This window comes from Cibotium barometz, chromosome 33 (genome assembly GCF_041138505.1).
Source record: "Cibotium barometz isolate CiBa-2024 chromosome 33, ASM4113850v1, whole genome shotgun sequence".
NCBI lineage: Eukaryota > Viridiplantae > Streptophyta > Polypodiopsida > Cyatheales > Cibotiaceae > Cibotium > Cibotium barometz.
In genome coordinates this window covers 22,215,957-22,232,156 of record NC_141078.1, presented here as the reverse complement: position 1 = coordinate 22,232,156, position 16,200 = coordinate 22,215,957, and the positions used below count along the sequence as shown (strand labels likewise).

At 38.5% G+C, this 16,200-nt stretch overlaps 1 protein-coding gene across 1 annotated transcript; it reads right to left on the bottom strand.

Annotated features, from left to right (window-relative positions):
• Positions 1–1,111: 1,111 nt before the first annotated feature.
• On the bottom strand, positions 1,112–3,167 carry LOC147619392 (cyclin-D4-1-like). The gene is made up of 6 exons (XM_086773521.1): positions 2,718–3,167; positions 2,520–2,606; positions 2,337–2,435; positions 2,057–2,261; positions 1,830–1,960; positions 1,112–1,708 (listed from the first exon to the last, which is right to left on the bottom strand). Exons 1-6 carry the CDS (start codon positions 3,012–3,014, stop codon positions 1,466–1,468), a joined length of 1,062 nt encoding a protein of 353 aa, XP_086629647.1. The 5' UTR covers positions 3,015–3,167; the 3' UTR covers positions 1,112–1,465.
• Positions 3,168–16,200: the final 13,033 nt, after the last annotated feature.

Genomic DNA, 16,200 nt, shown 5'->3' with positions numbered 1-16,200 from the left:
GATGCCCTATGTGCAAAAGCAAGAGAGAGTCAATGTATCATACATTGTGGGAATGTAGGGCAGTTCAACCCATTTGGGAAGAAGTAAGCAACTTGCTAAGGACATGTGGTGTGATTGACCACATCAACTGGAGACAAGCCCTAATTGGATGATGCAAAGGCAAGATGAATCCAACAATCTATAAAGTCTGGCATTCAATTAGAGCTCTCATTATCTTTGAATTGTGGAGTTGTAGGAATGTAGTAGCACACTATGGTCTTAGTAAAGGCCCTTCTCTCACCCCGGAGGGAATTAAGGAGCTTATTGTCCAAGACTGTAAGTTGGCCATTAATAATGGAGGATCCATTAGGAGAGAAGTAGCCTTAGGAAGCTGTTAAAGCTTAAAGTCTAACCTTTGGGTGATGTATCTCTTAGTGATACTAATATAATAACCTCTTTTGCATTTTACAAAAAAGTACATCTCTCTTTGGGATCACCAATTAATAATAATAATCTGCTTCATCTATTACGCTTACTAAATAAATAAATAAATAAATAACTTAAAATAGCTAATTTTAGTTTATAAACGTTATAACTTATAATCTTTTTAAATTGCACAAAATCCTTCCGATTAGCGGGGAACGGAAAGTCGTAATGCCCCTATCAATATCCAATCAATCAAGCAGCAATCCACCTTCCCACATCGTGGTCTCATGGGTGCGTAAACAGTGGCATCATGGTTAAATAGTCATCTTCATGACGCCCACATACCCTTACGCGGCGGATTAAAGAAGAAAGGCTTGGTTGTTTGGACATGTGCTAGATTCGGCACTTACCTTACAATTTATTACAAGGGTTTTCTCTCTTGAGCACACAGTATAAATTTGGTAACCACCTTGGAACCAAACGACTAAAAAGTTACAAATTATAATCTAATTTAGATTGATGATTACCATTTTGTAACTTTGCACTAGTAAAAATTTACCAAATGATAACTCCAAATTTAGATTTTGAGGGGTTGTAGAACCAAAACCTTCAAAATTTGAAAATTTTCTTTATAAATAATTTCACAATTTTTAGATGAAGGTTTTTTACTTTTTGGGAAAATAGTTTTTTTCGAACAGTGGAGCTGTGCGATATCATGGGGGCCCGGGGGCAGTAGTTGATGCTGGACCATTGCTGATGATGATATCATCTGATTTCTAGCGTGTGTGTTTCTCATCAGAATTTAATCCGTTTGACCCCGACTCTCTGTCTTGTATATCTGTTCCTAGAACGTGCGTTGGCGCTTGGCGGACGTGGTGCCACCGTCGTTCGTGTGGGACACTGGGATGTTGTTGTTACGAAGACCAGCTCGTCCATGACAATCCTTCGCACGCACGTCGTCCGCGAGTCAAGAAGCCGCCTTTGACAATTCGCACTCGTACTTCCAGCAACAGCGTGCATGTCATTAGAATCATTCTCATGATCAAGCACTTGATCATCATCAAGCTTCTGCATGTCGTCCATCATCTTCGTCTTCATCATCGACGACTAGCTTCTCTACTGCTACAACTAGCGTCGATGATGAAACGTGGACAGCTGCGGCGGCAGCAAGCACAAGGAGCCCGGTTGGGCTGGGCGGCAATTTGGTTGTATTTAAATGGCCGATCAACGACACCGTTGCCGCCCCACACAAGGGATCCACCACAAGCTCCTCCAACACCCTACAGCATCTGCCCACACTCTCCTACCAATCCCACAAACGCTATTAGAGTATGCCAAAAAAAAAAAACACGCCCACGCCCCTGCCCCGTAATTAAACGCGGAGAAAATTTAGAAACCGCAATCCCAAGAAGCTAGCACCTTACCGCACTCGACAAAATGCATTTCAACAGCCATGCCTTGACTACATCAGCTTGAACAGGAATGCTCTCTTCAAACGCACAGCATATCGATGAAACAGCGATCACTGACGGTTGGAACTCGAGAAACTCCAATTCTGCAAAAATGCAAGTTAAATGCAGTACGTCAGCTCAGGCAGATATAATTAGCTTCGCGGTTTCAAGAATCACAAGCGAGCTGCAAATAGTCGAACCTGGGAGAGTTCCTAGAAGCAGCTCTGAGACACGTTGCATAAGCAAGTTCTCAGTATGATTGCTGACACCAACAATATAATTAATCGCCTTTTCCGCGAAGGCAAATGGAGTGATTGATCGAAGCTTCCAATCCATGCCGTTCACAACAGCCAATTCCATTCTCTGAACGGTTGCACAATGGAAGGAGTGCTTCATGTCACCAACCTGTTTTAAGTTAATTTATAAGCTTGCAAACAGAAGTCCCTAGTACCACGGTATGTCATGCACTAGCTAAATGACCTGCAAGTCAAGCAGTGTTGGAACGTCTGTTTCTTCCATCTTAGCAGCGATGGAAAGGCATGCAACCGAAAGCAGCTCTAGCATCCACGTCTTCCATGACTACATTAACATAGTCATCACCACATGTCAAGATACGCATTAAAAATACAATGCGATTTCCTCGATGAAAAGATATGAAATTACCAAGGCCAGGTTCTGTGCCAAGTAGCGATCGAAGTAATTTACGGCAAGAGCAACTGTTAGCGGACGGAAGTTAAAAATTCTGTGAGCCTGCAACGGAAGAATGAATTACAATCGAGCTTTAGAGGAATGGAAGTGCAAAGTCCTGTATTTATAAAGGCGAAGTTGGACCAGTGCGACAAGGTTTATACGTTGAAATACCTTGAGAAGCCACCGAACTGCTCTACAACGCTCTGTGCACATTTGGCTGCTCTGCAATTCAGATAAGTAGGACTCGTCTGGCAGATACTGGAGCTGCTTCCCAAGAAGGTAGCCAATGGTGACTGCGTCGTCATGATCGACTGCTACGTGGAGAGGTAGGGATCGTGAGTGGAAAGAGGAGAGCTCTTGCTCGGATGATGACCTGTCCACACTAGCTGAGAAAGGCGAAGGACCCTCAGACCATGGGCTACTAATCATCTCTTCACAACATATTAAACTGTGAGCGTCAAAGTCCATTACACTCGCTATTTTATTATTATAGGGGCTATAGGGGATGCAGGAAGGAAGAGGGGAAGGAAGACTTGCTGCAGAAAAGAGGAACGAGGTAGAGTACTATTGAAATTAGGAAGGCGTGGACGTTATGCTGGTACCCGTGAAGAGAGGAGACGGGGGAGGTCCGCCTGGTTTTCTAGGAGATAGAAAGAGTGGGAGAGGCGATTGAGTGTGCGCACCCCAGCCCCAGGCCACTCACCCGGCTCCTTTGCAGAGGGGCAGAATTTTTTTAAAAGCGTGCAGTGTAGAAAGTACACTATCCTTCCGTGTGACTACTCTGTGTGTTTTTTTAAAGTTTCAATAATAAAAAAGTGTGTTTTTTTTGGGGCGAGGGGTCTGAATCGCCTGACAAGTGTGAAATTTGCAAACAACCGCCATCGACTCCCGCATCTGCCCGGAGCTTTACACACTATTCTGGGGAGATCTGTCCCCGCCCACCCGAGAAAGAGGGCAGTCTCGCTCGCTTTTCCCACACACAATTAACTGCGAGCTGTAAAGTTGAGCATTTGACATGTGGGCCGGATTGCTAAATTTCCGCCGTTCAGTTCACAGCACACTGGCACAGGCCCAAAGGCCGCGCCATGGAGGCGCAGGCCTTCGTTCCCCGACACTTGTGCGTCAAACAACCGTCCCCGAATTGCTCACTAAATTACCCGGCATGCCACGGCCGCCCCCTGACTTTGGACCCAGCAACCAGAAGCTCTCGCAGCTCGATTACTTTTTTTACTTCTGGTCTTTTCTCCGCAATGAGCATATAGCAGCATACCTGCATTTTTTTACTGCCGTTTCACCCCGGCCGTGCCTGGTACACCCATGTGTTTTTCTTCTTCTTCTTTTTTTGGCGATGGTGTGAAAAACACACATTCGGGCAGGGAGCTCCTCAGCACTAAAGGGCAGGGATCGGGCGGCCGTACACGTTACTTGTACTCCCGAGTCCCCCCTCAAGACTATGGCATTTTAGCCTAGAGTTTAGAAATTAGCTTCAAAAAGCGGAATATTCTCAGCTCACGCGTTCTCATTAAGGCCATCCCGTCACATCTGCCGCCTAGCAGTACTTCTACTTCTAGACACCCGCGCCTCGCGCGACGCGCCGGTGGTGGCTAGGCCTTTAACAATCCGTGCAAGTTGCAACCCTAACCGTTAGCTTCCACGACTCCAGCATTATGTTTATTACAAATTACTCCTACTAATTAATTTTTCACTCATTGTAGTTCTCTATCATGAATAATAAAGCGTGTTATGGTGATCATTCTTACCACATATCAAGCATATAGCATACTAGATTGAAGGTAAACTTGCATGTTGGAGAAATTATTTTTACCCAGCTTTACATCAATCCTTTACATCATGGAATGAAGAGGATATTGTAATTTTGAACAAGCACCCTCCAGAAGTCTTTTGTGAAGATTAGGCTAAGCTGAGCCTATCTTTTCTCAAACCTGATATAAGACATGTGCCATATAGTTTTGTTAGAATATTCGAGACATACTACTTGTTTGCTTTTGGAGAAAAACTTCTTTTTAGCACAAAATCAGCTAGAATCTTCTTTATTTCATATAATGCCACTTGTTGGATTGGCACATAAGTAGAGCCCCACCCTCTCTCTCTCTCTCTCTCCATGGCATGGAGGAGGTGGCCTCTCTCTTTGAGAGAAGCATTCCCTAGAAGAGCTCTACACAAAATCAGCTAGAATCTTCTTTGTTTCGTATATATTTCCACTTGTTGGATTGGCACATAAGTGAGCCCCACCCCACCCTCTCTCTCTCCGGCATGGAGGAGGTGGTCTCTCTCTTTGAGAGAAGCATTCCCTAGATCTCTAGAGGTCTCTCTATGTGTGTCAATGACCATGACATAGGGGAAGTGTCTCAAAATAGAGAGGTCTCTCTAGCCGATCGAGGATGGATGCCTCTCTCTCTCTCTCTCTCTCTCTCTCTCTCTCTCTCTCTCTCTCTCTCTCTCTCTCTCTCTCTCTCTCTCTCTCTCTCCACCATCAGAATCCCATTCATGGAGGAGGTTGTCTCCCTCCTTGTCAAGCCCAAGCATATTGGGTGAAATAGATGGGGATAATGCAGTGCATGAGGTAAAAAGGGAAGGGGGGGGGAGAGACTAAGGTTAGGGTTAAAATGAGCACATATTCAGGTTCATTAAGGTTTATAAATTAAATATGCCACACATCTATGTTATCTTTAGGTGAAGTGCTTTCAATTCATGATGAGACACAATACACCATTCAAGCATCCATGTAGCTAATGTCGCACATTAAACTCTATGAATCACTAGAGGCACCACCATTATACATGAAAAGTACCATTCATATAGCTAATGTCACACATTGAACTCTATGAATCACTAGATGCACACCATTATACAAGATGTAACATCTTTACATTGCCATAAGTACATTATACAAGATGTAACGTCTTTACATTGCCATAAGTACATTATACAAGATGTAATGTCTTTACATTGCAATAAGTACATTATACAAGATGTAATGTCTTTACAAGCCATAAGTACATTGCCACATATATGACCATGTGTTGTATTGCAACATTTATGTAGCAAAGTAGATTACTCAAAGCTTGACAAGATTTATGCACTAGATTAATTGTTAATAGCTACTACTTATAACTTGATTTAAATGATTCTTATAATTTTTATGATCATGGTCCATACTAAAGAATTAGCATGCATACATTTTGTTCATACTAAAGAATTAGCATGCATACATTTTGTTCATACAAACATAATGCCTTAGATTAAGTGTAATAGCTACTACTTATAACTTGATTTAGATTCTTCTTATAATTTTTATAATCATGATTCATACTAAAGCATTAGCATGCATACAAACATAATGCCTTAGCTATGAATGATATAGATCAACAAGAAAGTAGGAACATGCATCTAAAAACCTAATTGTCTTGTCACACTTGATGAATGTAGGAAAAAAAAGAATTGTACTTTTGGCAAAAATAAAAATAAATTCAAATGTGCATAGGAATCTAAAATGAAAGTTTCAAGTTTCAATAAGGAAATCACCTTTCGGGATTCCTTTGAGTCTAAAAATGTTCAATAGAAAACTTTTCAATGTGAAACTGTTTACTAGGCTTGTCTAAACAAAAAAAAGGGAAGTAATCATTATGCAATCACCTCAATCATGTCAAAGCATGTTGTTGCAGTGCATGGAGTAATGTGCAAAAAAAAAGATTATGGTTCATTAGTATTTAGGATTAATCTTGATGGTGTGAGGTGGGACACAGATGGCTATCACAAAATTACCTTTACAAGCTTAACCTTAAATTGTGAAGAGAGGATCAATTCATGTGAATTATAATATTTAATGCTTCTATTGAATGTCCTCAATAATATGAGGATATTATAGTATATATATTCATTCTTCATCTAGTGTGATAGCTGATACCATAATGTAGAATATTTTTAAAAAAATATGATAAAACCTAATGTGAATATATATAAATTTCCTATAGATCTTAATTTATTCCAAAAAATGTTACATAGCATGCATTCAACCCATTTTATATATGTTAAAAGATCAAAAGCCTTTAGGCTAGCATCGAATGATGAATATTCATCATAAAATTAAAAGCTTTTCTATTGACTCGTACATCATTTATAGGTATGCAACCCTTTTTCCTAAAAGTATGCCATAGTTTTACTAATATAAATGATTTAAATTCTATGATAGCACATTCTTACATAACTCATTACTTCACTATGTTATTGCAACCATCCTACTTAATATTGATTTATGTGACATCTATTATCTATTATCGATGATATGTTATAGGAAGATGGCCTTTACCTAGGTGGATGTGTTTATCTCCACAAGAATCCTTCTTTACTTATTGTTATGTGGTTACAAATTGATATCATGCTAGGGTTTCATCTTTTTGGAGAGAGCTCTCATCTTCTTCATCACATTTTTTGTGTTTACAAGCTAGGGTTTCTAAGATTTTCTACTAAGCTATGTCATTACATTTGGTATCTACTTACTTTCTTAACTGGATATGTTTTTTTCTTTTTTCGACAGGGTGGGGTGGGGGCGGGGGGGGGAGAAAGCAAGCTTGAGTGAGCAAAGCGTAGTGTTTTTGGTTTGCCATCAAAGAGATGTAGTGTTGCTTAAACATGCCTCCTTTGCCCACAACCATGACAAACCAACCACATGCTTTCAAAAAAACAAGGGAGATGGGAATCACAATATAAGAAGGGAGTTAGCAAGTAATATGCCACACATAATAGTACCCCTGTGTAGCGCAGAGGCAAAGTAGTTGACAATGGGGATGCCTATGCCACCCTCTAGTGTGTCGAGAATGTTTTTGGTGCTTAATATTTTAGTTTGAGGATGCTTTATCTATGTTTTACTATTTAGAGCATATTTTTATTATTTTTTGGCGATGCTTATATCGTTGGTAATTGAGGTGTTCTTGTAACTACACTGCATCATATGTCATTGGATTCTTGGAGACATGATTGAGGAGAATTCTATTTCCCTTGATTTATTTTGGACAAAAAAAAATACATCAAACATTTTTATTAATACGTCATAGTTGCATCTATACACTAGACTAATAGATTGGTACACGTATTTTTCTAATAATATGTCCAAACATATGTCATACAATTTAGTTGAGATGAAGAAAAAGCACCAAAGATTTTGTGTGTAATTTATTTGGTACAAACAACAACCATACATCAAAAAATTAGAAGCATATGTCAGACAACTGGAAGCATACATTAAACCATTTGAATGATATGCAAACAATTGTAGAAAAATATAAATTTGCTTTTTTTTAATCTTAAAAATCTGGGAAAACCTTGAGAAATGGGAGTACCCTAGGAGCATAAAATAGGTAAGAACTATGAATTGGTTAGCTTTAACCTTAAATGAGTCCATTTAATGCACTTGAGATTCGGATGAATTCTTAAAAATGACATCCACTCAACTGTTACTGCATCGAATGATCCAAGATCTTTATACTAGTCAAAGCTTAGGCTCACATCACTCTATAAAGAGTCAAGGGAGTGTTATTGTTGCCTAAGATGATTAGAATCTCTAGCCCCAACATTTAGTGAGGGATCCATGGATAAGGGAGGTAAAATTGCAAACTTGCAACAAGGGTATGTTGCCACAGAGGAGACTGCAAATGTAATCATACCATATTCTCCAATAATTAGCTCAAACAACCTAATAGGGAGAGCAATACTATTTGGAATGAACCCTAGTAGAGAAAACCTATTTGAGGACTCAGGGTGGTGAACCTAGAGTCTAGCAAACCATCAGTAGTAGTAGGAGACTTTAGGAAGAGTGGTCACCTTTAGCCTTGGGCTAGTGTAAATTGAGACTATGTTCTGGACTCACTAGTCGGGTAACTAGAGAATAGCCCTCGAAAAGAGAAAGAGAATGAGTTGGAAGATAGAGCATGATGTTATTGTAGCCAAAACAAAATTGGGAGTAGCCAAAATTTCTATCCAAGGAGGTGCATGGGAAGTGACAAGGAAATCGATCATAAAACTGAGCTACTGACCCATTAGATGAATCTACCATCTTATTCAAGTAGCCACTATAACTATAGAACCATCCATTCAAACTCCTCATTGGGATGAGAGCTAAAATCCAGTTTAGAAGGAGAATCGCAACCTAGTTTAGAGGGGAAGCTCATCCTGGACATCGACTAGAGTCATAGATATGACAAGTGTAGGATTTATAAACAAGTTTACATCATATATCGAGCGGAATGAAACTAAACCCTATCATTTGGTAAGAATATGTCCCTTGATGTGGGAAGATCTATAGAGAAGTCAACAAGAGACCATGTCGCATGTCAGAGAGATTACTCCAAGAGTGCAAAAACTAAGAATAGAACAATTGTTCACCATGATTCTACATCCCCATACTCAATGGATTTCACTAAGGGTTAGAACATAAGCTACAATCCCATCACCTTGTTATATAACAACTTCAATTGAAAGACCTATGGTAGGAACTCCAAGAGCTAGAATAGCTTTGAGGATACTGTACTATGGAATACTTGAGCATGGATACATACCCCGACCTGAGCTTTACCAACACTGCTCCTAACTACATCCCTAGTTGTGGCATATATGTTGAGGTTGGTAGTAAAGGGAATAGAGGGAGGGGTGGGAAAGGAAATCTGGAGAGGAATAAGATATCCTAAGGGAAATAAAATTAAGCGATTTTAAAATGGCTAAAATTATGCACAAGTTTCAAGGTGATTCCTATACAAGTTTGGAGGTATTTGCACAAATCTAAAACACATTGGGTGAACTAGATTGAATTCCCTCATGCCAAGGCGTGTAGTTTGAGACTAGATGATAGAGCATGTCACTGGTTTAGATGATTGAAGCCTTAGGAAAGATAGTGGATTTTGAAACCTTGAAATCTACATTCTTGGTTGGTTTTGCTCAAAGTGGAGTGTGGCTACCCAACTAAATAACATGAGTCAAAACTAAGGGGAAAGTGTGCATGAATTCATAGCTCACATAAAACATGTGAATCTTAGGTGTAAAAATAGACAAAAATTGAGTAATAATTAATTATTGTCATGTTTCCTTTTGGGGATTATGTAGCACTATGTAGGCTACTTGATCATGTGATTACGAGAAAATTACACAGTTTGGAAGTTTATTGCCATTTAGCTATCAAGCTGGATGATAAGGCTAAGAAGGATTCATCAACAAATACCCCCTTAGTTGTATCTCAAGCAAATAAGCTCCCAAGGAAACACGAACCACACAGATGTTAGTTGATGAGCTATCATTGAAGGGATCTAGTAGGGTGTGCTATTCATTGCTAGAAACACGTGAGCATTGAGTATCCTTAATTAATCATTCTATTATGCACATTATGTGTGGTGGTTTAACAATGATATTACTGAATATTGTTACGATCATGTTGATAAGGCCTTGCCATAGCAACAAAGACCCCCACTTGCTTTACATTGTAGTTCGAGACAAACCACAACAATTAATCAAACTCATACACCATCTATTGGTGCATGAAACATCTCTGAAACATTCAAAGTGGAGTGTATATGTTACCAAATATTCCCTTACCTCCACCTATCTTACCCTCAAAACATTTAGTGAGCCCTAGTAACATTGAAGAGATTGAAGGGAAAAAATTAGTCAACATAACGTACTAAATGAACAACTTTGGTACTCAGACACCAGTTATTGGTGCATCAAACATTTAAAGAGGGGCATATAGGTTACCAAAGATTCGCTTACCTCCACCTATGTTACCCTCACAACATTTAGTGAGCCCTAGTGACATTCAAGAGATTGAAGGGAAAACATTAGTCAACATAACGTACTAATGAACAACTTTGGTGACTATTGAGACAGATGCCACTAATGCCAAATTACCAAATTTGGGAAGCCACCACAACAATCCTAGGTGTTGGTACTTGTGGTGTTACAATTATAAGTAATAATTGCTAGGAGAAATAGAGCAAACCGCCTATGGACCGTACATAACTCATTGTGAAAATGGAATATGGTACAGTCACTAGGCTGATGTGAGTTCTCTATGACCTTAAAATAAAATCATCTCATTCATTTGTTATCACACCTATGTAGTGTTGAGTTTTCTTACCAACATGATTCTTATAATGAAATTCTACGCTAGCCCTTTATGATGCAATCTAGACTTATTCATAATATCCATAATTTGAAGGTTGATCTTAATATATAGATGACACACCCCATGGTTGAAAAATAAATTTAATAAAACAAATCAAATAGAGAGAGAGGAAATCATTGACAATCGTGAAAAGATGTTTATGAGCTACTTTCCAAAACTTGACTTATGTGAGAACTATGGTGATGCTTATGAACTGCTTCCCCAGAACTTGAATTTTTACAACTACCGATGTGATGTCTAACATGTTGAAGATTCCTAACACTTTCCTTTTAAAATGTTTAGTAATGAAATCAATCACATTGCAAAATGATCATATATAATAACACATGAGCCAATACTTTCGTGATAGTAGTGAATTATTCAATTCATTGTTACATAGTGCATCAAGATTCAAATGTTAGACAATGGCAAGCACTACCAAGCTGATAAAAATAATATCTTGCAAAGAATGCCTAAAAATGCTTAATGGTTACCCCCTCGGATAGAGAAAGAGAACGAGTTGGAATGTAGATCATGATGTTATTGTAGCCAAAACCAAATTGGGAGTAGCTAAAATTACTATCCAAGGAGGTGCATGGGAAGTGACAAGGCAATCCATCATAAAACTGAGCTACTGACCTATTACATAAATCTACCATGTTATTCAAGTAGCCACTATAACCATAGAACCATCCATTGAAATTCATCATTAAGATGCTACAACCCAAGAAAGGAGAGATAAAACCCAGTTTAGAAGGAGAATTAAAACCTAGTTTAGAGGGGAAACTCATCTTGCACCTGGACTACTGTCATAGCCATCACTAGTATAGAATTTATAAACAAGTTTACATCATATATCAAGTGGAATGAAACTAAACCCTGCTATTGGTAAGATTATGTCCCTTGATGTGGAAAGATCTACAGAGAAGTCAACAAGAAACCACAAGAAGAAGAAAGAAGAAAGAGGAAAAACAGAGAGAAGAAAGAGAAGAAGAAGAAGAAAGAAGTGGAGAGAAAGAGAAGAGGAGGATAGAGGAGAAGAGAAGAAGAAGGAGGAGGAGGAGAGAAAAAAGAAGAAGAAGAAGAAGACAAAGAAGAGGAGAGAGAATGAAGAGAAGAAGAAGAGAAAAAAATTAAAAAAAAACAAACAAAAGAGAGAAGAAGAAGAAGATAATGAGAAAAAGAAGGAGAATAAGAAGAGAAAGAAATAAAGAAAGTAAGAAGAGAGAAAATTTTTATTCATTCTTTTAAAGAAAGAGGAAAAAAGGGAGGAAAAAGAAATTACATATTCTCACCCTCTAGTTTGATAGAAATGTGGGTCACTCTAGTGGCGTGTTATTGCTATACAGTTAGGATTATTGTTATACAGTTACGATCATTATTATATGATTTTGACCAATCTTTCAATTCCATGGTTTTAGATGTTTTCTCAGCACTATAGGGACTTGTGATTTGGGATAAATTATCATATTATACTACTCCTAACTTAAGGCTGACGTTATTAGACTTGAGTTTGTGCATGAGTGTATGCATGAGTGTATGCATGTTGTTATGTGTAGTGTAAGCATGATGTGTAGGTTATACCAATGATCTCTACCATGGAGCCATGTTGCGTTTTCAACAATTATCATCTTGACTTACACACAATAAGTCTTCATCTTCACCCAATAATTACGTTTTCAGTTATTCACAAATTGTTTTAAATTCTCTATTTCTCTTAACCTTTTGATTTTGTAGCCAACAATACATCAAGGTAAGACTCTCTTACTTTTGGATTTTATTTTTACGTCATCAAATTTTATTTAATATTTGTTAATTCACTTGGACTCGATGATGATGAAGAACAAGACTACCACGACAACTACTCCGACTCTTAGGGTAACATATTCATTTGTTTATCTTTACAATAAATTTATTAAGACTTTTTGCAAATTTCAAGGATAGTTCTTATGCATCAAAAGTAGAACTTCTCGAAGGAATTCCCTCTTCCATCTTGAACTATACTTTATGAGTTTTTCACTATGAATTAGTCTTGTGGTATGGTACTTATCTCTAGATTTGTGTGGGATAATTTTTGGTGGTATGGGACACTAGAATTTATTACACATAGAAGTCCTTGATACAATGTCTCTTTTACATGTCTATGATGAATACTTGGTGATATTTATCTGTGAGTCACAAATTGAGTGTTGGTTGTGAGTGAATCCAATCAAATGTGACATGTGTGACACATGTAGGAATGTATGAGTTTGATTGTGAGAGAATCCGATCAACTTTTTTGAATTAATTCTTGATGAGGGTAACCCAGTGTGGTATAAGAATCGAGAGTGAACCTTATTCTTTAGAGGGTGACCCTAGTTGTGAGTGAATCTAACCAGCTATAACATATATGTGTGGTATACTTTGTGAATACATGTGACGCGTATGAAAACATTGTGAGTGAATCCAATGTAGGAGTTTGATTGTGAGTGAATCCGATCAACTATAAGACATGTGTGACGCATGTAAAGATTATGGGAGTTTGATTGTGAGTGAATCCAATCAACTCTAAGACATGTGTGATGCGTGTAAGGGTTCTAAAAGTTTTATTGTGAGTGAATTCGATCAACTCTAAGACACGTGTGAAGCGTGTGAGGACATTGGGAGTAAATCCAATTAATTATTGAGAGTGAATCCAATGTGGGAACGATTAATGTGTTTGATCACTCGTGTGTGCTAATAGTTACAACCAAGGATGGTTATCTCCTAAACTGGGAGAACTATCACAGGAGTGAGATTTTTGAAATATTTTATCATCCAATTTTTGTTTTTAAAAAAAGAAATCTTGTAAAGCAAGCTTGGGCTAAAAATAGCCATGTAATCTATTTTTGATAGAATAAAATACTATAAAAATACTCAAGTGGAGATGCTTTTAGCATACGCTTGGGGGGCAATTGGGACCCAATCGGATGTTCTCTTGCGTTTGTATTTTTCTATTGGCACACTTCTCGAGGTCCCATGTTCTTTCCCATTTCATGTTCGCATGCTTTGGCTTATTGGATGTGTCCACACACAGCTATGGGTTATTTTTATATTTTTACCCATCTTATAAAACAGACACACTACACATTATCTTTGTCATCGATGTCACTTCATTTCCTTATCGAATCTTGATCATAAGGCTTCCACCCATGCATTACCTTCATGGCTTTACACTCGTTATCACGAGTTGCCACTTGGTGTTAAGAATCACATATCTTTTGCCACATTTACACATACTTTTGGCAATGCGAGGCTTCGACGTCTTGATCCTCATTTGCCGATCTCTTGCTATCATGAGGTGGGGCATGCTCATGCCATGGACGGATGTTTGATATCAAGGGTTTTTTGTTGAGTCATTTGAGGCATTTTTTCATCAAGGCAAATGTATGTGCCAGGTGGTTCGCACATGATGACTTCATCAACTCATTGCTTGCCTACCTCTTGACATGAAGGGTTTAGCATTGATCGCACATGGGACGATTCTATTATGGGCAACTTGTATGAGTGTCCTACACTCTTGAGTCGTTATGACTATGTCCATGAGAGTGTACATTGTATTAGAAATAGATCCATATGATGATGATGATGATGATGTATCTCATATTATGGGCAACTTGTATGAGTGTCCTACACTCTTGAGTCGTTATGACTATGTCCATGAGAATGTACATAGTATTAAAAATAGATCCATATGATGATGATGATGACTATGTCCATGAGAGTGTACATTGTATTAGAAATAGATCCATATGATGATGATGATGACTATGTCCATGAGAGTGTACATTGTATTAGAAATAGATCCATATGATGATGATGTATCACACCCACATAACTATGATGATGTATCTCATACACATGAGATTGTATCACACACATACACACATACGATGATATTGATACATGTGCACATGATGATACACATGCACATGATGCTATTGACACATATGCACATGATGATGATGTATGTGATAGTGATGTGTGTGAGTTAGATCATGTGGGCATGATCTTGAGGGGGCAGAGACGGCAACGAGCACATTGAGCATCAATTCCTCTACGAGCATCGATTCCTCTACATTGAGAGCATTGATTCCTCTTTGCCTATCTAGGATTTTACATATTTATCATATCCATAGTAGATCATATGGCATAGATATTGAGAGATTTGTATTTGATATAGACATCTCCTCAGATCCTATATTGTTGGAGATAGTTTTATTATGGGATGTAGATCACATAGAGGTATCATTGATGGAGATAGACCATGTTTATGAGGATGACCTTGGAGGCCATAGATGATGATTTAGGAGATGATACCATTTACCTTTAATGTGAGGATACCTCTTCATTTTTTATGACTACGATGACACTGATGATACCTCTTCATTTTTTATGACTACGATGACACTGATGATTATACTTATATCCTAGATCATCATACACACATAGAGGATCTTACACACGAGGATATAGTTCATGGGTCGGATCACACTCATGCACATATAGATTCAGTGGATCATGCCTTCGACTTTTTGAGTGGAGCTATGTGGGATGATGGCATGAGTTCCCATTTGATCCTACATGAGGCCGACATCGAGATGGCTCCCATGGGTGTCTATAGGATCCTATGTTCTTTGAGTCGGGATATTCATCTTTGGGTGCATTCTATGCCACTTGAGATGTACGGTGGATGATTATGTGGCACGACACTCAGATGCACTTGTGACACACGACACTCAGATGCACTTGTGACACACCTTTGTCTTGGCCTATATGATGATTCTTTTGTGCTAGGATATTCCACATTCCGACCATGAGTGATGGTTACATTCGGTGGACACCACGGATGTCAGATTTGCATTATGGTCATGAGGATGGACTTACAAGTTTTCCCTTTCACACAGGAGCTACTACATAGACATCGGAGGTTCGTGATGTGCATCATATCTATCTGTTTGACCCAGGAGGATTGACCAGCCATGTTACCAACATTGGCTCTCTATATTCTTCTCTACTATCACCATTTGAAGCTCCAAATCCTTCTTTTTGAGAGATTCCATTAACCTACTTATCATTTTTTATATAGTAATGTTTGGTTCTTGTCCATGAGATATATGGAGCGAATGTTGCAATTTTTATATATAGTAATGTTTGGTTCCTATCCATGAGTTATGTCCATGAGTTATGTGGAGTGAATGTTACAGTTTACTACCCAATTCTCATGGGTCTTTGTGGCTTGCGAGTACTGCTTATTATAGGCATCAATGTTCCCATAAGATAAGTTAAGCAAGCTCTTTACCTTTGAGCACGTTGACGTCAAAACTCCTTATGTGTCCTTGATAGGTAGTTTGCTCACTTGATGCAATAGAGGGACAAAGTAGCCATGCAAGAAGTAGCTTGGTTTTGACCTAAAATTATCTAGATCTTAACCTATCTAGTCTTTTCTTCATCCGTCTAATAGTC

Excerpts from the sequence above, each read along its gene's own strand:
- LOC147619392 (XM_086773521.1), bottom strand. The coding sequence starts at position 3,014 with ATGGACTTTGACGCTCACAGTTTAATATGTTGTGAAGAGATGATTAGT. Across the intron at positions 2,607-2,717 it reads CAGTTCGGTGGCTTCTCAAG|GCTCACAGAATTTTTAACTT; the intron begins GTATTTCAACGT and ends CTTCCGTTGCAG. Across the intron at positions 2,262-2,336 it reads CAACACTGCTTGACTTGCAG|GTTGGTGACATGAAGCACTC; the intron begins GTCATTTAGCTA and ends AACTTAAAACAG.